Genomic DNA, 21717 nt, shown 5'->3' with positions numbered 1-21717 from the left:
GCATACAGATTAGTCACTTTTTTCGTAACTGCAATTCACTTTCATAGAGCCAAGACACAGAAAGAGGTTAAAACCATATCCCTGTAGGGTGCTTCACAACTAAGGAACAAAATTGCAAGGAATTTACAGCTCTTTAAAAGTGCCATTTATTACTCCTTCACTTTTTATATGCAAGACTGGAAAGCAGTATGCCACAACTGGCAACTGCTCGCAACATATAGCAGGTATAATAATTACACAATATATATGAGGTGAGGTGTCCACAGACGAAATAGTTTTGTGTTCTGAAAGGTGCATGAAAACTCAGAACTTTGCTAGTATGAAGAGCCTGAATTCTTCAAGGGCATTTTTAAATGCAGATTTCCTATGATTCCTTCTCTTAACATGTTTAATTATTAAAGCCTACTTTATATTATATCACTACTACTACTGCTACTATTACTATTATTATTTTAAACTCTCAAGCATCACCCAAAGCAAATCACATGTCATCAAGTGACCAAATCTTTTTCGAAGATTTGAATGGCTGACTTCCGCCCTCCAGATGTTTTGGACTACAATTCCCATAATCCCTGACCGCTGGTTCTCTTAGCTAGGGATCATGGGAGCTGTAGGCCAAAACCTCTGGAGGACCGCAGGGCTTGCCGATCAGAAGGTCGGTGGTTCGAATCCCTGTGACGGGATGAGCTCCTGTTGCTTGGTCCCAGCTCCTGCCAACCTAGCAGTTCAAAAGCACATCAAAGTGCAAGTAGATAAATACAGTGGGAAGGTAAACGGCGTTTCCGTGTGCTGCTCTGGTTCGCCAGAAGCGGCTTTGTCATGCTGGCCACATGACCTGGAAGCTGTATGCCAGCTCCCTTGGCCAATAATGCGAGATGAGGGCCGCAACCCCAGAGTAGGTCATGACTGGTCCTAATGGTCAGGGGTCCTTTACCTTTACCAACCCTAAGATTCCAAAAAAAACCCAGCCACATTACTTCCTGTAGCAATCAAACCTAGAACACAATTCTTAAGGGAAGATCAGTGTTCTGAATCAAAACTGTCAGTACTGTATTTAAATTATTGTTGATAGTGGATTTTGTTATTTTTTGTTATTAATTAATTAATTAATTAAATTTAAAATGCCCAATCTGTGTGCAGACATGTTGTGGTTGTCTTGATAACCGAGTTCTGTATCTGACGTTTATGGTCTCTAGACCAAATTAACTAAACTAAGCTAAACTATTGCTACTACTGCAAAAGCAATGTAACTTTTAAAAATGCAAACATAAATTTCAGAGAGGAGGCCATGTCTGATATACAGTAGTTGAAAGACGGGTGGGTAGGGATTTGTTGTGGTTCTTTTAAAAATAGCCATGATTGACAAATTGCAGATGTGATATTTATTTTTTCACATATTTTCAATTAACATTCCTTACTTGCTTTAAAAAGTCTCAGCACAGATTGCACATTTGAAGTTTCTCTGCACTGAAAATACACATCAGAAGACAGACTAAGCTAGAACACTTCCCCCCCCCCACTGACATGCTAATTTCCCATGTATAGGAAGGCCTCTTAAAAAAGTGGAGACACCTGATCATGTGGATCACATACATTTTAATCACACACTGACGAGGCAACAGAGGACATGGGAGAGGGGCGGGCAAAGCCAATTGTTTAAATAACAGAGTTGTAGAGGGAAGAAATATTGTTCAAAATAATAAACAACATACCAAAGTGACAGAAATAAGGAAGGGCACAAAGCATATCTCAGTAATTTTGGCCCTAGAGCAAGTTGTCTCTGTGATTTATTAGCAATACAATAATAATAATAATAATTTATTATTTATACCCTGCCCATCTGGCTGGGTTTCCCCAGCCACTCTGTTACAAATGCAACATATGGTGTTAGTGCAAAAATAGAAAAATGCACTTTGTTCCATAAATGATCAACGCAGTTATGAGATAGCAAGATGGTACATCAGAATCTCACCAATGAAATGGGGGCATATTTTTTTGTTATGTTAGGTATTAGGTATTTTGTGTTTTTATACTGTAAACAGCCGTAACAGATTTAACATACCAATTGTAAGACAAGCATAAAGATAAGCAGAATCAGACCAAAGGACTATCCAGCCCAGCATTCTGTTCCCCCAAAGGCCAACCAGATGTCTATGGAATGGCCACAGGCAGGAGATGAGGGCAATTGCCCCCTCTTGCTAGTAAAATTATATATGGCACCTTTGCCATAGACATTCTGATCTGATTATCACTTCTGAGGAAGCTACAATCCTACTGAATTGGATGAAAATGAACTGCAGCTCTACTGACAAGGATGTATCATGCATAGCTGCCAAGTTATCCCTTTTTTTCAGGGATTTTCCATTATGCTGAATAGGCTTCCTCGCGAGAAAAGGGAAAACTTGGCAGCTATGGTATCATGATCAAATTTCAAAGGAATCCAGGTGGGGGTGGTAGGTGGCTGCATTAGCAAGATTGTATTATAGTGAAGTGAAATGAAAATTCAAAATGAAACTCAATGGTAAAGAGTTGCAATATACCACATATTGATTATATGGGCACTGAAACACATTCTCTGCTGCACACACCACACCTTGCAGAACAGACGTTTTACTAGAAGGAAAATACAAGAAACTTTCTAATTACTTTTCCAGAAACAGATTTCAAGCAGCTTACTCTCAATTACTGTTCCCAACAGTTTAAATGGATTTATTCATTTCAGAGAGTTTGCAAGTTTTCTTGTTTTGTTCTTTAGTTTACGGAGAAGAGGCAGTTGGAGGGCCAAAGAAGAGGATACTATCATAAACTAAATAAGATGCCATTAGCAGAAACATGAGGGTTTTAGCAAAGAGGAAATACAATCATTTTGGAGGAAGAAATGGAGGGATGCAGAAGTAGAAAGGAGAACAGAACAAACCCAAAGACTTATACATTCATAAGTACTGATTTATATATGATATTATTACACACATGCACACTCCCTCCAACACTTTTAATATGTAAAGAATTTTAAGTCTGTTTCAAAAGTCAGATTGCATGATTCGCACAATGTGAATCTAGACAGTCTTAACCCATCTCAGCATCCTGACTAGAGACTATTACGTAATATGCTTTCTCTCTGAACTAGCTATAAACCGTAGGTATACATGGAGACAGACCACCACATCAGCTAAGGACTGGGAGAAAGCAGAAGAAGGTCCCCAAGTGAACAGCCTTCAATGCAAACAAGGCCTCTTGGGATGAAGTGGGAGTTGACCTCAACACAGCTATTGCATTATAAAGCCATGATGAAGATACAATAAAATTCCCTAGCTTTTTTTTTGTAATGACTTCCTGCTGGATTAAAACCAGATGTGAGGATAAGACATATTTACTGGCATTTTTAGGATACCTTGTCATTTCTAAACCCCTAATATAAACTTTTGGGGTTGTGGCCTTCCATTTGCACAAGGAGTTCTGCTTGCACAGCAGAACTTCCCCTTCCTCTTCTTTCTTTATACACTCCCAAAATCTGTCCCCTCAACCCCCCAATCCTCTGAAAGAAGATTTGGGGGGGCTAGGGGGGAACAGGTGGAGAGGTTCCATTGAACATGCAGAAGTCCTTACATGAATGGCTATGTTAGCAACAACCCTTGCTTGTTTCACTCGGTCAATGAATAAACTGCCATTTCAAGTTTTTGCATGCAGCCTAATCAAAAGTTATGCAAATATGTAATGGTGACCGAGAGCTCCTTTGTAAGTAGACAGGCTATTGTTTTTCACTTTAAATTGCTGGAGTAGCTCACCAAGGGGAATGCCTTGCAGAGTGGGCTAAAAAATTTGAGCAGGCAGCAACCTTGTAAATCAGAGGCATGCCTAGTTTACAATAAGTTGCTTGATCATGGTGTATCTGTAATGTTGAATCTACACAGTGAATTCTACATCTGTGATTCAGATAACTCTTCGTCTATTTCCTTTGTTGTTTCTCCTTTCCCCCCCCCTTTTACTAGCCATTTCCAAAGAAAGAGGGCTGGAGGGCCATTTCACTGGCTCTGCTAGGAAGACCAGCTCCATCAGGCTGGTCCCTCCACTGATTTTTCACCTAACAGCAGCCATTCCATCAGGCTAGAATAGAGAGAGATGGAAGCAGGGCTATTTCATTGGCTCTGTTGAGAGAACAGCTGTTTCTAGCAGAGTACTACCTTTGTCCTTTTTCTGTTTATCCATTTTATTTATTCTTAAATTTCTATCCCAGCTTTCTCTAAGGTGGGGTACATGGTTCCCCCCCTCCCCATTTAATCCTCACAACAACCCTGTGGGGTATTGTTTCTCCTGTCACATTCTCTCAGCCCCAGGTCAACCAGCAAGCTTCATGGTCAAGGGAAACCAGGCCCTAGTCCAACACTCTAACCCAGGCATCCCCAAACTTCGGCCCTCCAGATGTTTTGGACTACAATTCTCATCATCCCTGACCACTGGTCCTCTTAGCTAGGGATCATGGGAGTTGTAGGCCAAAACATCTGGAGGGCCGCAGTTTGGGGATGCCTGCTCTAAACCACTACATCACACTGGCTGATTGTAGTAGTAATGCCTCCAGACACATCTAGAGAAACTAACTGGCTGATACTTGACCCATCTCTTTTCTCAGGGGAAATAATATTTCTTTTACAGCACATTTTGAAGCTACATAGACAAAGTAGTTCTTGAGTCATGCAACAGTGGAAAAAGTTGTGGTTATCCATATTTTGAGGAGATAAATTGCACTCTAATAACTGTTCTCGGGCCATAACTTCAAACTAATTTCCTGTTACAAAAAATGTCAGACTTCAACATTAATCCACAGTTGAAAAGAGCTTTCTAAAATCATACCAAAAAAATTGAAGTTTATAATGGTCAACAGCAAAGTCAAATGCGACGTCGAATAATAAAACTGCAGCAACTACACCAGGCCAGTGTTGCCACCTGGCATTCTTAAGCAGCTGCCATGGGCCTAGCACCCAGGTAGGACGCAATGCTGATACTTGCCCTGATTCCCTTCTTCATTTTTTACCTGGCTTGACATTCCAAGCAACGCCAGACTAAGGATCAGCTTCACCATCCCATTTCCAATACTGGGCGCCAAGTACATGTTTCTGGGAAGCTTACAGCCAGGTGATGAAATAAACAACCTTCCTCCATTGTATTTTCCTTACGATTTCAAAGGAACTCTTGTGGTGGAACAGCAACTGCTACTTAATTCTCACGGTTGGTGTACACACACACACAGAGACCAGCATAAGAGTTTTTGAGTGATAGGTGTATGTATTTGAAGCACCTTACCTCAGCAGCTTGGGTCTCCTGATGCAACAGAGTCAGACCTGTGAGATCTTCCAAGAAGGAATGTGAGGAATTAAAAACCTTTGCTAAGAAATTAAAGCCTTCTCTTTCATACTGCTCAAGGACCTGCAAAACGAAAGACAAGAGGGACAGATGTTACTCCTTTTTTGTTGTTGTTCCAGAATTAAATCCCAAAACAAACTTTAACAAAACAGAACAAAACACATGGCTGTTACTAAAAGATGGACAAAATAATAAACATATAAACCACAGCCTCCTAATTTAATCTTCTATACTGTACAATATAGAAATACTTTTGCCTATGCCAAAAGTGAACAATAAAATTAATTTAGGTAAAGGGACCCCTGACCATTAGGTCCAGTCGTGACCGACTCTGGGGTTGCGCGCTCATCTCGCATTATTGGCCGCATTATTTAACACAACCTAAATACATATTGCAGTACTCGGCTTTTCAAGGATAGGCACATCACAAATGAATAATGGCGATATTCACAGCCACGTGTGAAACTCAGCATCTCCCTTGCAACCAGTGCAATTTATATACAGCTGCAGTTTGTGAAAACAACAAACATTATCTCAGTTAACTTCTGAATGAAGCAAGCCCAGAGAACAGCTCACATACAGGATATTTTACTTTAAAAAACAACAAAATTTAGGCTTCAATACATGAAGTATAAGTCTTCAAACAGTCATATACCTCCTGTTGCTTGCTTATCTCTTCATAAGTATCCAGCTAGGCCTTCCATTGCTAAAGGAGGAAACTCAGAGGAATCTCTCTCAGCTGCAACCATTCATTTGCAAATCTGCAGCCAATGTTGATTGTTTTTAGCTGACAGCATTATACAGCTAATTACACAAGGAGTCCAGCATCCTGAATCAAATCAAATGCCAGGTGTCCATCTTGTAGCACAGCTACGTAGTCAAATTGGTATTCCAGGTAACATGCATTGTAAGAATGGGGAGGCAGAAAATTGCAGTAAAATTTCCAAAGAAATAGCAGCAAGTTTTTGTGCTGCATATAAAAGCAGACACTATTGTCAGAGGTTTTCTTTGAAAGGGAGCGGGGAGGCAAATCAGTATTGACTTAAGTGTTGCTGGTTACAGGTAGGTAGCCGTGTTGGTCTGGATCGAAGTAAAATAAAAAAAATTCCTTCAGTAGCACCTTAAAGACCAACTAAGTTTTTATTTTGGTATGAGCTTTCGTGTGCATGCACACTTCTTCAGATACAGTGAAATGGAAGTTTCCAGGCACTTATGTAGAGAAGGGGTGGGGAGGGGTGGGGATGGGGAGGGGGGATCACTCAGAAGGGTGGTGGAAATGGGTGATTGACTGACTGATAGCTGTTGATGACCGCAAACGACTGCAAATGGTTTTGCATGAAAAAGCAAGGGTTGAGATGGCTGAAGATCGCTTATCATGTATAATGAGATAAGAATCCGATATCTCTGTTCAAACCAGGTCCCTCCATGGTTTTGAGCTTGGTGATAAGTTGCAATTCAGCAACTTCTCTTTCCAGTCTATTTCTGAAATTCTTTTGTAGTAAGACAGCTACTTTGAGATCTTGTATAGAATGTCCTGGGAGATTGAAGTGTTCTCCTACTGGTTTTTCTGTCTTCTGGTTCCTGATGTCAGATTTATGTCCATTTATCCTTTGGCGTAGGGTTTGGCCTGTTTGTCCAATATAGAGAGCTGAAGGGCACTGTTGGCATTTGATGGCATACACAATGTTAGAGGATGAGCAATTAAATAGTCCTGAGATGGTATGTTGGATGTTGTTGGGGCCAGTAATGGTGTTGTCTGGGTGTATGTGGCAGCAAAGTTGGCATCTGGGTTTATTGCAGGCTCTGGTACCAGTGTCCATGTTAAGTCTGGTGGTTGTATTATTGTGGGTGAGGAGTTGTTTAAGATTGGGTGGCTGTCTGTAGGCAATGAAAGGTCTTCCTCCCAGAGCTTGAGAAAGGGAGCTGTCATTGTCCAGGAGAGGCTGTAGATCTCTGATGATGCGTTGTACTGTTTTAGCTTGGGAGCTGTATGTGATGACTAGTGGTGTTCTGTTATTTTCTTTTTTGGGTCTGTCTTGCAGCAGGTTCTCTCTAGGTATCTGTCTGGCTCTGTTGATCTGTTGTTTAACTTCATCAGGTGGATATTTTAGTTCTAAAAAGGTTTGCTGTAGATCTCTTAGGTGAGATTCTCTGTCTGTAGAGTTGGAACAGATGCGGTTGTAACGTAAGGCCTGGCTGTATACGATGGATTGTTTGGTATGTTTGGGATGGTAGCTAGAAGCATGTAGATATGTTTGTCGGTCAGTTGGTTTTCTGTATAAGGTGGTGTCTATATGTCCATCCTGTATTTTTATAGTAGTGTCCAAAAAATGTATTTCTTGCATAGATTGGTTCATTGTTAGGTTGAACCAATAAGTGTTGCTGTTATCCTGTCCAGCGCTGAAGCTAAGCAGGTCTACCATTCTAAAGTGCCTGGGGGGAATGCTTGGGAACCATATGCAAGCTGCTCTCAGCATCATCAATAAATGGCCCAAAATTTGAATAAATTGTGAAAAGTTCAAGTACCACCACTATTACCTAATGTTAATTTAAAATATAATTTATCCTACCTTCAGTCATAGAAGGTGGAGTTGATTTGATCATTCCATCAATACAAACGTTTCTGATTCCCAGATGGAACAATCTCCCTTGTTTCCCCTCTGTGCACTGCTGTGAAGGTTCTCTTGAAGCCCCAGAGCAGATATGGGGGTGGGGATGGGGAAAGCTTCTGCTAGCGCACAGCGTTAGTTGAATCTGGCCCAGGGCCTCCAAGGTGACTTACAAAAGTAATCAGATGGGCACTAGGGGATTTGATCCGGGAGCAAATTCCTTAAATGCAATGCCACCATAGAGAAGGCCCTATCCCTTGTAGCCAGGGCTGTCTTAACCGTTGTCTCTAGTGGTGCACAGCGCCAGAGCCGACAAGCGGAGCAGAGCCTGTCCGAGCACCGCAGGCTCTCTTGCTGTGGGCTCTGCGCGAGTTCAGGGCCAAGTGAGGCGCTGAGGCGGCCACCTGGCTCCTCCCAGCGTGCCTGGGATTGGCATAGGGCTGTCAAGCAGCCCACTCAGCAGCCTCCATCGTTGTTGGTGCTGTGCTGAGAGAGGCTTTCTCCAGCTTCCAGTGGGGCTCCGGGGCTCCGCCCTATCCTGAAAGGAGGAGGAGGAGACAAAGGTGGCTGCAGGTGGTGGGAGGAGCCAAGGACAGTGTCCCTCCCAGCCCCACATCCCCTTTTGCTGCCTCCTGGACAGATCCTATTGCCTGGGCGGGGATCGCCGCTGATTGCACCCCCTGCCGCGCATGCCGTCCCTATGGGCGCAGTGTGCATGCCCCGCTCTATATGGGCCGCCGAGAGGCTCCTCCGCCACTGTGCCTGCCCCCCCCCACTGCTTGGCAAGAGGGATTTTTAATAGTCAGGTATGTGGTGGGATAAGATTTCTACTGAGTGCGGCTGATGAGGGTCCCCTGCTCCCCCCCCCCGCCATGAAATTAAAATGGGAGGGCGAGCCGTTTCTGTGATGTGGACTGGATGAAGCATCGGTAGTTTGTGCATCGCCAGCCATCTGTCTGCACCCTTCACCCCTTGCCTATGGTACCACTTTTATATTCAGTATTTCTGAACTTCCAACGCAGCCTTGCGATTTCATTTTGCAAAGGTCACCTTCCTGGGGCAGGTGATAATTAAAAGCAATATAAAGGTATAATTCCTGCAGCAATGATAATCCTATGTAAATGCACCTGAGAGTAAGCCCCACTGTATACAGAGTCAGATTTACGTCTGAGTAGTGCTGCAGGAAGGCATAGGACAGGCACCCCCAAACTTCGGCCCTCCAGATGTTTTGGACCACAATTCCCATCTTCCCTGACCACTTGTCCTGTTAGCTAGGGATCATGGGAGTTGTAGGCAAAACATTTGGAGGGCTGCGATTTGGGGATGCCTGGCATAGGATATGGGAGGGGGTGTCTGTCTCTCTTCTCTCACTGCTACCTCTCTCCTTCCCACTTCTGGTTTTATCTATTTATGCTAGTTGAAAGAAAGCTGGTGCAAAACATGCCAGTGTAAAGGGGCATGTGGATGGTGGGAAGTGGGATTATTATTATTATTATTATTATTATTATTATTATTAATTGAATTCATATACTGCCCTATACCCCAAGGTCTCGGGACACTTCACTGAATAAAATCAAAATATAAAACCACAAACTACATAATCAAAATAAAAACAACAACCCTAATAACCCCCAACTTCCAAAAATCACATTTTAAAAGGGCATAGGATCACCACAACATTTAAAGTAAGACAATTAACAAAGCCACTCATTGGAAATACCATGATCTCAGAAATGTCTGCAGGAATATTTATTGGCAACCAAATTGGCTGGGTGCCTTTCTGATACAGTAAAGTTGCATCCTAACTGTTTACTGGTTCTTTGTTTATCTTTCCTGTTTTCTTTTCCTAAGCAGAGATAATGTGTAAGCATGGTGTCAGCTCCCTAAAAAGAAGGTCAACAACTCTGGGGAACCTTTCCTAAAAAAGGTCAACAACTTTGGGATCCCCCCACCTTAAAAAAGGTTGACAACTCTGGGAAACTAGGTGTATGTGTGTGCCGGAGGGATCTTTGCACCACGGCGCCGGATATGCTTAAGACGGCCCTGCTTGTAGTGACCCAGAGCCGTGCCAACAGCTCGATACATGTTATTCAAAACACAGAAATAAGACTGCCCTTGCCTTGATTAGTTAGAAATGGATAAAACAGGAATAAATAGCAAGCTCAGGCTGGATTTTTTTGGGGGTGGGGGGTGAGGCCAATATCAGGTGGAAAGAAGGATAGTATGAGGCCAGGAAAGCTCAGGAAATGCTTCAATAAAACTTCATTGGGTGTTGAAAAAAAGGCTTGAAGGAAAATTGGCTCTGTAAATTGAGTGAAAGAGCTAGGTATGAGGAAAAGACAGATGAATGGAACAGAGAGTTAAGGCCCACAGGAGGTATAATGCTAAGGCACTGCTAAAGCAGGGACTTTGAAATATATAGAAGGATTAGGAAATATATATGCATAAAAGTTTTGTGGAGATGAATAGCAATGCTCAGCCTTCCCGGATGGCTTACAAGAGCCACAACCTCTCCACACAACTGCAGTGCCTGGAGACATCTTAATTGTTGCTTGAATTGAAAGAATGGTGATAAGGATAAAGCAGAACCCAAAGGTGCAAACAATGGAAGAGAAAAGGTAACAGGCTCCCACCCACTGGAATGTTATGATGGTATAATGTGCACAAAGCAAATTAATTCTACTAACTTAGAAAGGCAGTATGTGGACCGAGAATTCCCAGAAGTGCAAGCTGGATTTCGAGGGGCAGAGGAACCAGAGACCAAATTGCAAACATGCACTGGATTATGGAGAAAGCTAGAGAGTTCCAGAAAAACATCTACTTCTGCTTCATTGACCATGCAAAAGCATTTGACTGGGTCAACCACAGCAAACTATGGCAAGTTCTTAAAGAAATGGGAGTGCCTGATCACCTCATCTGTCTCCTGAGAAATCTCTATGTGGGAGAAGATGCTACAGTTAGAACTGGATATGGAACAACTGATTGGTTCAAAATTGGGAAAGGAGTACGACAAGGTTGTATATTGTCTCCCTGCTTATTTAACATATATGCAGAATTCATCATGCAAAAGGCTGGGCTGGATGAATCCCAAGCTGGAATTAAGATTGCCGGAAGAAATAGCAACAACCTCAGATATGCAGATGACACAACCTTGATGGCAGAAAGTGCGGAGGAATTAAAGAACCTTTTAATGAGGGTGAAAGAGGAGAGCGCAAAATATGGTCTGAAGCTCAAAAAAACCAAGATCATGGCCACTGGCCCCATCACCTCCTGGCAAATAGGAGGGGCAACCGGCAGAGACCAGCGGAACACAAAGGGCTGTAGCGCGGGAAGAAGGGGGGGAGAAGTGGAGGAACTGATCCGTTCCCCCACTACTCCTCCCACCACCACACCACGGACACCAGGGAGCATCGGACGGGGCTTTGGAGAAGCACTGCGCCTCTCTGAAGCCCCGTCCGATGTCGGTTTTGTGCCAGGCGGCAGTGGGAGAAGCGGAGGAGCCGCTTCTCCCACACCGCCTGGCACACAGCTGCTTGCCTCGGCAACCGCTGTCTGGCTTCAGGCGGCGGCTGCCGAGGCAAGCTGGCTTTGTGCCGGGCGGCGGCGGGAAAAGCGGCTCCTCTGCTTATGTTCATAGCATAATATATTTGTTTTGGACATTTACTGAATCTGGAAGTGGAAGAATTCATTTAGACAACTCAGCTAATTTTTGCCTTCTGGGCTTTTTTTTTTTTTAGTTTAACCACAACATAAAAATGCAACTTTGGAACTTCTAGCTCCTCTTGGGAGTGCAGTCTCAAGACTCAGAGGCTCCTCATTACTGAGTAAAGGTAAAGGGACCCCTGACCATTAGGTCCAGTCGTGACCGACTCTGGGGTTGCGCATTCATCTCACATTATTGGCCGAGGGAGCTGGTGTACAGCTTCCAGGTCATGTGGCCAGCATGACAAAGCCACTTCTGGCGAACCAGAGCTGCGCACGGAAACACTGTTTACCTTCCCGCTGTAGCGGTCCCTATTTATCTACTTCAAACTGCTAGGTAGTATCTGGACCAAATTCCAAATGGAGAAGCTCTATACAGTCAGCAAAAACAAGACCTGGAGCTGACTGTAACTCAGATCATCAGCTTCTTATAGCAAAATTCCAGCTTAAACTGAAGAAAGTAGGAAAAACCACTGGGCCAGTAAGATACAATCTGGATCAAATCCCTTATGAATACACAGTGGAAGTGAGGAACAGGTTTAAGGATTTAGATTTGGTGGACAGAGTGCCTGAAGAACTATGGATGGAGGCTCGTAACATTATACAGGAGGCAGCAACGAAAACCATCCCAAGGAAAAGGAAATGCAAGAAAGCAAAATGGCTATCCAACGAGGCCTTACAAATAGCGGAGGAGAGGAGGCAAGCAAAATGCAAGGGAGATAGGGAAAGATACAGGAAACTGAATGCAGATTTCCAAAAAACAGCAAGGAGAGACAAGAGGGTCTTCTTAAATGAGCAATGCAAAGAAATAGAGGAAAACAATAGAATGGGGAAAACCAGAGATCTGTTCAAGAAAATTGGAGATATGAAAGGAACATTTCGTACAAAGATTACCATAATCAAGGACAAAAGTGGTAAGGACCTAACAGAAGCAGAAGACATCAAGAAGAGGTGGCAAGAATACACAGAGGAATTATACCAGAAAGATATGGAGGTCTCGTACACCCCAGGTAGTGTGGTTGCTGACCTTGAGCCAGACATCTTGGAGAGTGAAGTCAAATGGGCCTTAGAAAGCACTGCTAATAACAAGGCCAGTGGAAGTGATGATATTCCAGCTGAACTATTTAAAATTTTAAAAGATGATGCTGTTAAAGTGCTACACCCAATATGCCAGCAAGTTTGGAAAACTCAGCAATGGCCAGAGGATTGGAGAAGATCAGTCTACATCCCAATTCCAAAGAAGGGCAGTGCCAAAGAATGCTCCAACTACCGCACAATTGCGCTCATTTCACACGCTAGCAAGGTTATGCTTAAAATTCTACAAGGCAGGCTTAGGCAGTATGTGGATCGAGAACTCCCAGAAGTGCAAGCTGGATTTCGAAAGGGCAGAGGAACCAGAGACCAAATAGCAAACATGCGCTGGATTATGGAGAAAGCTAGAGAGTTCCAGAAAAACGTCTACTTCTGCTTCATTGACTATGCAAAAGCCTTTGACTGTGTCGACCACAGCAAACTATGGCAAGTTCTTAAAGAAATGGGAGTGCCTGATCACCTCATCTGTCTCCTGAGAAATCTCTATGTGGGACAAGAAGCTACAGTTAGAACTGGATATGGAACAACTGATTGGTTCAAAATTGGGAAAGGAGTACGACAAGGTTGTATATTGTCTCCCTGCTTATTTAACTTATATGCAGAATTCATCATGCGAAAGGCTGGACTAGATGAATCCCAAGACGGAATTAAGATTGCCGGAAGAAATATCAACAACCTCAGATATGCAGATGACACAACCTTGATGGCAGAAAGTGAGGAGGAATTAAAGAACCTTTTAATGAGGGTGAAAGAGGAGAGCGCAAAATATGGTCTGAAGCTCAACATCAAAAAAACCAAGATCATGGCCACTGGTCCCATCACCTCCTGGCAAATAGAAGGGGAAGAAATGGAGGCAGTGAGAGATTTTACTTTCTTGGGCTCCTTGATCACTGCAGATGGTGACAGCAGTCACGAAATTAAAAGACGTCTGCTTCTTGGGAGAAAAGCAATGACAAACCTAGACAGCATCTTAAAAAGCAGAGACATCACCTTGCCGACAAAGGTCCGTATAGTTAAAGCTATGGTTTTCCCAGTAGTGATGTATGGAAGTGAGAGCTGGACCATAAAGAAGGCTGATCGCCGAAGAATTGATGCTTTTGAATTGTGGTGCTGGAGGAGACTCTTGAGAGTCCCATGGACTGCAAGAAGATCAAACCTATCCATTCTTAAGGAAATCAGCCCTGAGTGCTCCCTGGAAGGACTGAGGCTCCAATACTTTGGCCACCTCATGAGAAGAGAAGAATCCTTGGAAAAGACCTTGATGCTGGGAAAGATGGAGGGCACAAGGAGAAGGGGACGACAGAGGACAAGATGGTTGGACAGTGTTCTCGAAGCTACGAACATGAGTTTGACCAAACTGCGGGAGGCAGTGCAAGACAGGAGTGCCTGGCGTGCTATGGTCCATGGGGTCACGAAGAGTCGGACACGACTAAACGACTAAACAACAACAACAACAATCTGGACCAAATTACAATTGAGGTTAAATGCATCTTTACATTTTTAATGGGCAGGTTTTAGAACATTCATGCTGTATCTGCTGCAATGGTGGTGCTGATAACTGATGAGATCAGAGCAAACACAGAGGTGTAATTTAAACTATTCCTCCCCTGTTGAAATTTTGAAGGAAATACCTACTAGTGTGAATTGGGAATTTCTCCTAAAGCAGGGATGGGAAAACTACAGCCTTCTGGATGTTGTTAGACTCCAACTCTCAGCACCACTGAGCACTGGTCATGCTGGCTGGGGATTATGGAAGCTGAGAGGCCACTCGCTTCAGAGGGGGAAAATTTTCATTACCTAGATAGCAGAGAAGGCGATCTCTCAGACCACATGGAACTGCTTCCCTCAAATACAACCCTGCTTCCCTGTGCACCATGCAGCTTCCCCAAATCTGCTCCATAGGGTTGGGGAAACCTCCAGAACAGAATTAGCGGAAGGGGAAAAGAAATTCTGTTACACAGCCAAAATACATTGCACTGACGGAAGGAGTGCACCAAATACTACACAGAATGCTTTACCATATATGTCCAGTACGTATATCAAAGTAGTTGAGGAACTGGAGAATAAGTGAGGTGATTCAATCTAGCATCTGAATGAAGAAGCTATGAAAATGAAACACTATATTTAATCAAAACACACAGGAAGCAATACCTCCTGCTGGAAAATATGGGATAGTGATATTTCACAATCTCAAGGCTAATGAGGAGATGAGACTCTTCCTAGCTGAATATTGAAAAGGTAAAGGGGCCCCTGACCATCAGGTCCAGTCGTGTCCGACTCTGGGGTTGCGGCGCTCATCTCGCTCTATAGGCCGAGGGAGCCGGCGTTTGTCCGCAGACAGCATGACAAAGCTGCTTCTGGCGAACCAGAGCAGCGCACGGAAACACCGTTTACCTTCCCACCAGAGAGGTCCCTATTTATCTACTTGCACTATGACATGCTTTCGAACTGCTAGGTGGGTAGGAGCTGGGACCGAGCAACGGGAGCTCACCCCGTCGCAGGGATTCGAACCACCAACCTTCTGATCAGCATTTCCCCCAAAAAAATACTTCCACAATATGTCAGGTCAATAAAGAATCCAGTTGCCCTTTTGGCACCTAATCAATCATACCGGTGTGCCCCTAATACACCAACAGCATGACGGGGGGTGGGGGGAGGTGGTAGATAAGGCTACTATGAAGGTAAGTGGCCATGTTTCAAGGTTTCACTCTCTTCAAGGGAAAGAAGACATTATCACTATCATTGGATAAGCTAAATTGGTAAAGGATGAGACTCTTAATCTCAGGGTCATGGGTTCGAGTCACAAAATATTCATGCACTGCAGGGGGGTTGGTCTAGATGGCCCTCGTGGTCCCTTCCAACTCTGCAGTTCTATGACTGATAGGATCTAGCTTGCAAGGTCTGTAATCCAGAACCTAGTTCTCTTAGGGCAGGCATCCCCAAACTCAGCCCTCCAGATATTTTGGGACCACAACTCCCATCATCCCTAGCTAACAGGACCATTGGTCAGGGATGATGGGAACTGTGGTCCCAAAACAGCTGGAGGGCTGAGTTTGGGGATGCCTGTCTTAGAGGATGTGTTCTTGAAAATTACTCTTATTATGTAGAAGACAGCATCAGAATCAAAGCCAGCTGTGGTAATTTCCACATGCCTGTATACTTTTGTTCTAGATTTATGCTCAATCTGCTTGTTAAAAGCTGATCAGTTTTACTTGTTTATGCCACACACCACACGGTGTACTAAGGGATTTGTTGACAAGGCAATTATTCCGCCCAACATATGTGGGCAAATACAAACCAATGTTGTTTTCTGAGCAATTATTAAGCATTCGGAATTATGACAGACCCAGATGCCATGGGGAAAAGAGTATATACGCTAGGAGGAGACTGGAGCAGTGACAGGCACAGGAAGAATCACAGGCGGAATGAGTGACACAGCCAGCAAAAGCTCCTGATGGCTAGGCCAAATCTCAACAGACCACGCCCTCTGCCTCAGAAACAATTTGAAAAATTTAAATCTGGCAACTGACTTGTTGGATTCACTGTTAATGATTATGAGAATACGCAAGTGCAGAAATGAAATTGCATCTATGTTTATTGTAGTTATAAATGTACTACATAGCTTTATGACCGCAATAATAAAAATAAAGCTTGTGAAACAGACTGCAGGCCAGGTGCAAACAGGAAATAGGGGAGCAGGAGGGAAAGAGGATGGGGAGGTCTATGTTGAAATACTTGGAGAGTTACCAACCACAAGTCAGCTATGGCATCATTTTTGGCTGCAGTACCCAAACCTGTGGATGTAGAACTGTCTCCTCACTTTCCTGCAGTAACTATTTTAAATAAAAACAATCAGTGTGTGGAAGAAAATGCCCTTGGATGTGGCAACTATAAAAGCTTCCTGTTATGAATCCATCTATATGAAAGACTTGTTTTGATATCAGTAAGAAGATCTGCAGTGATATGAAAGTGTTTGGTCTATTCCCTAGTGACAGTAAAAGTGCTCATAAATGCCAATACTGAAGTGCATGGCGGATTATTTTTGCACTGTGATTGATGGCAAGCAGAAATATCTGCCTACTGTATGGCGTGCTCAGAAAGGTATCTGGCCAAGTTACTGAGGCTTCTCTCCTCCATCTTGTTTCATTTCAGTTTCCACTTTTGGATTGAAAGGCTTTTATAAGTTTCAAGTATCACTCATTTGTGTCATTCTGGCTTGCAACACTCTCAAGAGAGCCATATGCTGGCCCTACTTCCTGGCAGGGCTATTTTGTTCATTATTCTTATGGAAAAAGAGTTTCATGCCATCCACGCTGGGTGGATTAAAAGCATGCAGCACTAACTTTAGCAGCTCTGCCTATACAAGTCCACAAGAAGTGTGAGGGTCTCGCAAGCAAAGCTCTCAACATTTCCTCAGGATTCTGCAGCACTAGGTCCACTTTAATTTTTTATTAATGTTCACTCTTCCTGTTGATTAAAACAAAAAGCAACTGTGAAAAGCTTCAAAAGGATCTCTCCAAACTGAGTGAATGGGCAGTAAAATGGCAGATGTCATTCAATGTAAACAAGTACAGTGGTAAGTTGGGCTACAAACACTTTGGGTTACAGACTCCGCTAAGCCAGAAGTACTGTAGTACCTCGGGTTAAGAACTTTATCTTAGGATGAGAACAGAAATTGCACGGCGGCAGCAGCAGGAGGCCCCATTTAGCTAAAGTGGTACCTCAGGTTAGGAATGGTTTCAGGTTAAGAACGGACCTCCAGAATGAATTACGTTTGTAACCAGAAGTACCACTGTACAAAGCGACCCCCCCCTTCTTCAGCCCAAAATATTCCACTCCCATCACAGTTCCCCTTCCTTCACTATAAGTTAACCAAAGTGTTATCACAAAAAAGCCTCAGGAGAGGTCTATTTTCTTGTTATTGTATCATAATGGTATATGCAATACTTTGGAGGGCTCCCCCCCCCTTTATCTATAGGAAGAACAATGCTAGTGATTTTTACCCAACACCTCTAAGTTTTCCCCTAATGGAACACCACTTTCCAAAGCCTGAAATGAAACCTTTCCTGGCTTTAATTAAAGAGAATTAGATTACACGTTCCTAACAACGTAAGGATGTTAATGTAACATTGTGCCAGAAAAAGATTTATCAAAGGATTTGCTCCTTTAAAAAAAAAGAACAGAGGAGAACAGAGAGGAAAGAATTGTGATCTTCCCCTTTCAAAGTTCTTAAAAGAAAGCCCTAAGTGACAAATACCTTCCAAATTAGAAATGTGGAAAAATATATATATATAAGCTAAAGCAGCCAAATTCTCAATCCCAGGTTTAACTTTCATAATCTCTATCTCTGTACGTTTGCCAACAACATAAATGATTTATCTAATTTACGTATCTGAAAGCTTTTTAAAGTCTCAGAACTAAATAAATAAATAAACTGCTTTAAAGTTCTGTGGAGCAGAAGTGTGTTACTCATCTGCTAAAACTGAATTCTTTGTTTAGCTGTTCCGCTCCTTGAAGTGTCACACTCAACAATGGCTTGGAGCCTAACTTTCTTTCCATGAATGGAACAGGGCTTCCCCACAATGCTGTTCTGTCTGCAGCCCTTGAAAAGCTGTTCTTCTTGGCTAGAAGACCCTTGGGAATTTTACAGGTTTTTTTAAAAAAACAAAATACAGTCAAGAGAATAGGAGGGACCCAAAATCTCTTTGACTTCCAGGGCCATGGTAAAGACGTACACTATCAGCGTACGATAAGAGCTACTGTACATAATGAAGTTGCCAGCCAGTTACACCTTTGAGGAGAGGGAATTCCACAGCTTAGGGGCTGCCATGGGGAAGACTACCATCTGCTATAAGAGAGTTCTTAGGCTTAGAAATCCTATTTAAACCTGGCAGAGTTGAAAAGAAGGGGTTACACATTTCAGCTTCCAGGCACCCAGCAAATTCTGAAGGAAGCATCCCTGGCAGAACTCTCACTAGTCCTTAAACTGTAAGGCTCTCTTATGCCAAACATACATGTCCTGATTCCTTCCGAGCCTCCTTGTGAGTGTCAGTTCATTCAAGGCCAGAATCGCTCACTTGGTTTCAGTTCTAGAATCATCTCAGTCCTTCTAGTACAGCTGCCATATTTCCAGTTCTCCAATTCTAGGCACCCTAATTTCCGTATTTTTCAGATTTCTTGATGATGACAATAATCAGATGTTGAATTAGAAACTTCCACCTACTTCTTTTCTGGGCCAAACTGTCTTCTCCCAATGCTGCTTTGCAGTAAAGCAATGTTGGTCATTGTGCTTCTCCTGTGCACTTTTGCATGTAGCATGTATTTATTTATAACATTTCTACCCTGCCTTTCACTATAAATTGGTCTCAATGTATCTTCCAACTATACAAACACTCAAAGGCTAAATAGAGACAAAGACACCATAATGTAAGACGTCAAAGTTCAATATATTAATTCCCTATTACCTTTCATAGGCTACAGTGTCCTTCATAATATGCCATTTTATTAAGCATAGGAGCTCCTAACTATATTCCTTGCTCTATATAGTTTGGTCGTAATGCTAAACCATAGTTTATTAACTGTGAACAAACCTGAGTGAGCCCCTGGATTGCATCACAGCTGCCAAGTTTTCCCTTTTCTTGCGAGGAAGCCTATTCAGCATAAGGGAATTTCCCTTAAAAAAAGGGAGAACTTGGCAGCTATGGATTGCATGATCCCCTCCCTCCCAGGTGCAAGGAGATGAGAAACATATATTTACTACCGTATATTCCGGCGTATAAGACGACTGGCGTATAATACAACCCCCAACTTTTCCAGTTAAAATATAGAGTTTGGGATACATTCACCGTATAAGAAATATGACCCGGCGTATAAGACAATCCCTGACTTTTGAGAAGATTTTCCTGGGTTAAAAAGTAGTCTTATACGCAGGAATATGCAGTAGTTTAAATTAACTGCTGTTTGTTGTCATGTCTGAACGCGATCAAATGTGGTTACTGATCTGGGCTTGTTTCAATAAAGCACAGTTTAAATTTACCACAGATCCCAGTTTAGATGTAATATCAAAGTGTGGTTAAGCTTAAACAAGAAAGCAGATGCTTCCGATTTTTCCCTCATGGCCTCACTGGAGAAAAATGTGATTTTCCCCCCCACATAGTGCTAAACTACAGTTTAGCGTTACAGCCAAACCAGGACTATTGTTCCTATTTACAAGTAAAACTCATTATTGTATGAGCCAAGGTGATGTTCTTGCTTAGGATAAGATTACCAGTTTAAAATTATGTGACCAGCTTTCGTGTCCCAGACTGGGGACCAGGCCATATTGTGCCATACATAAGATTACACTGCAAACAGACCTTTTATATATATATAAACTGCAGACTAAGATGGCTATCAACAACCAGGTCCCAGTAGTTCCCGCAAGGTCTTAAAAAGGACAGCCAATTTTTTTAAACATGATGAAAGCACTCAAATTAATGTCTTCACTGTGAAACAAAGCTAGGCTTGCATTGTGTGGATAAGTGGCTAGATGCCCAGAGTGAAGAACCAAATCTATTTGTTAGATAGTTCAGCTGTGCAAAATGACACATGATCGAGAGTTGTCAAGGACCATTTTTCAGAGAATTCATTTTAAACCAAGGCTTTTAAAATAAATCTGTGTTTCTTTTCAAAAAAAGCATAGGCAATCTCCCCCCCCCCCCCGCCCCCAACTGACTAGAATGAGAGTACAGTATGGGATAACAGTTCCTTTTCTTTCAGGCTGCAAAGCCTTTGTTCTCTTAAGTGGCTTTGTATGAGTAATTCAGTTCTCATGTTACATTTGAAATCCATGGAGGAAGTAACTTCATGTATTTGCTAGATCTTTATTTTGGTTATAAGAGCTACAAAAAACATCAGTATTGGTCTGTGGAAGGTGAAAAGTGACCTTCCAGTATTTTAAACTTGGCTAGCCTTTTTCTGCCTATCAACAAATTTGGATGGCCTTAAATTGGAAGGCAAAATCGTTTTGATGTACATGCCGCTTTTTCTTCCACCTTCACTCATGTAGGCACAAAGAAGCATTAACTCTTCTTTTGTCCCACTAAATGCTGGATAAATGCATCTTGAGCACCACAAAAATTGTGCCTCACAAACAGGCTGCCAATATTTCCAAGTCCCCTGCAAATGGGAACATTACCAATACTGTTCCATTTACAGAAACAGCCTCCATGTCCTAAGCTGTGGAAAATTTTCAAGCAACCTTTGCAGTACTCTAAAAAATGAACTATAGAGCCTTCAACTTATAAGCACAGTATTAATTGGTAATTCCCAATGTTTTATGCACAATAAATCAAGCATGCTATAGAAGACATCACACCTCAGTTCTGAACGCATTTACTTGGAAGTATGCACCCCTAATTTCAACTGAACTTACATGCAAACAGCTATGTTTAGAATCGTAGCTTAAGAATTAAGAATTCCCTCAAATAAACCCTACAGTCCCTTGTCCCATCACTGATATTTCATAAGGAGCCAAATAAATTTCAAAGCACTATAAATATTGAAGCACTGTGAAATGGTGCTCTACTTTTTACTATTCACATTTTCAGAAATGTGATATCACAGTTTCTTTTATGATTGACAGTTGTAATCTCCGTATCTCTTTGGTGTAGTGTTTTTTGTAATAACTACTTTAAATAAGCAAACCAGACTGTAGTGATTCCATTTGCGTTGTATCTCTGCCTACTGATTCACAAGACATCAGTATAGATACATGTTGATTCTTTTGCCTGTGTAAAACCACTCTTTTTAAATCACATTTTCTTTTTAAAAAGAAACTAGTACTGAATTCAGGATGTACCTTTAAAAAAAGAGAGGAAAGGATGCCTTCAGTTAGCTTTAGTTACTCTATGGTGGCGATGTATATATGGTTGGTTAAGCAGCTGAGATTAAGCTGCAGTTATTCCCGGTGAACCGT

The 21717-nt window shown here is 42.5% G+C and overlaps 1 protein-coding gene across 1 annotated transcript in view; it reads right to left on the bottom strand.

The window, feature by feature from the left end:
- ATG7 (autophagy related 7) overlaps nucleotides 1-21717 on the bottom strand; it is a 101811-nt gene that overhangs the window by 50713 nt on the left and 29381 nt on the right. The window contains exon 17 of the mRNA XM_035106218.3: nucleotides 5299-5421. Within this exon, the coding sequence (XP_034962109.2) occupies nucleotides 5299-5421 (123 nt within the window). The remainder of the gene's footprint in view (nucleotides 1-5298; nucleotides 5422-21717) is intronic.

Source organism: Zootoca vivipara, chromosome 2 (genome assembly GCF_965207765.1).
Source record: "Zootoca vivipara chromosome 2, rZooViv2.hap1.1, whole genome shotgun sequence".
NCBI classification, from domain to species: Eukaryota; Metazoa; Chordata; class Lepidosauria; order Squamata; family Lacertidae; genus Zootoca; species Zootoca vivipara.
Note: the sequence above shows the minus strand (reverse complement) of the source record. Positions and strands in the feature narration are given on the sequence as shown.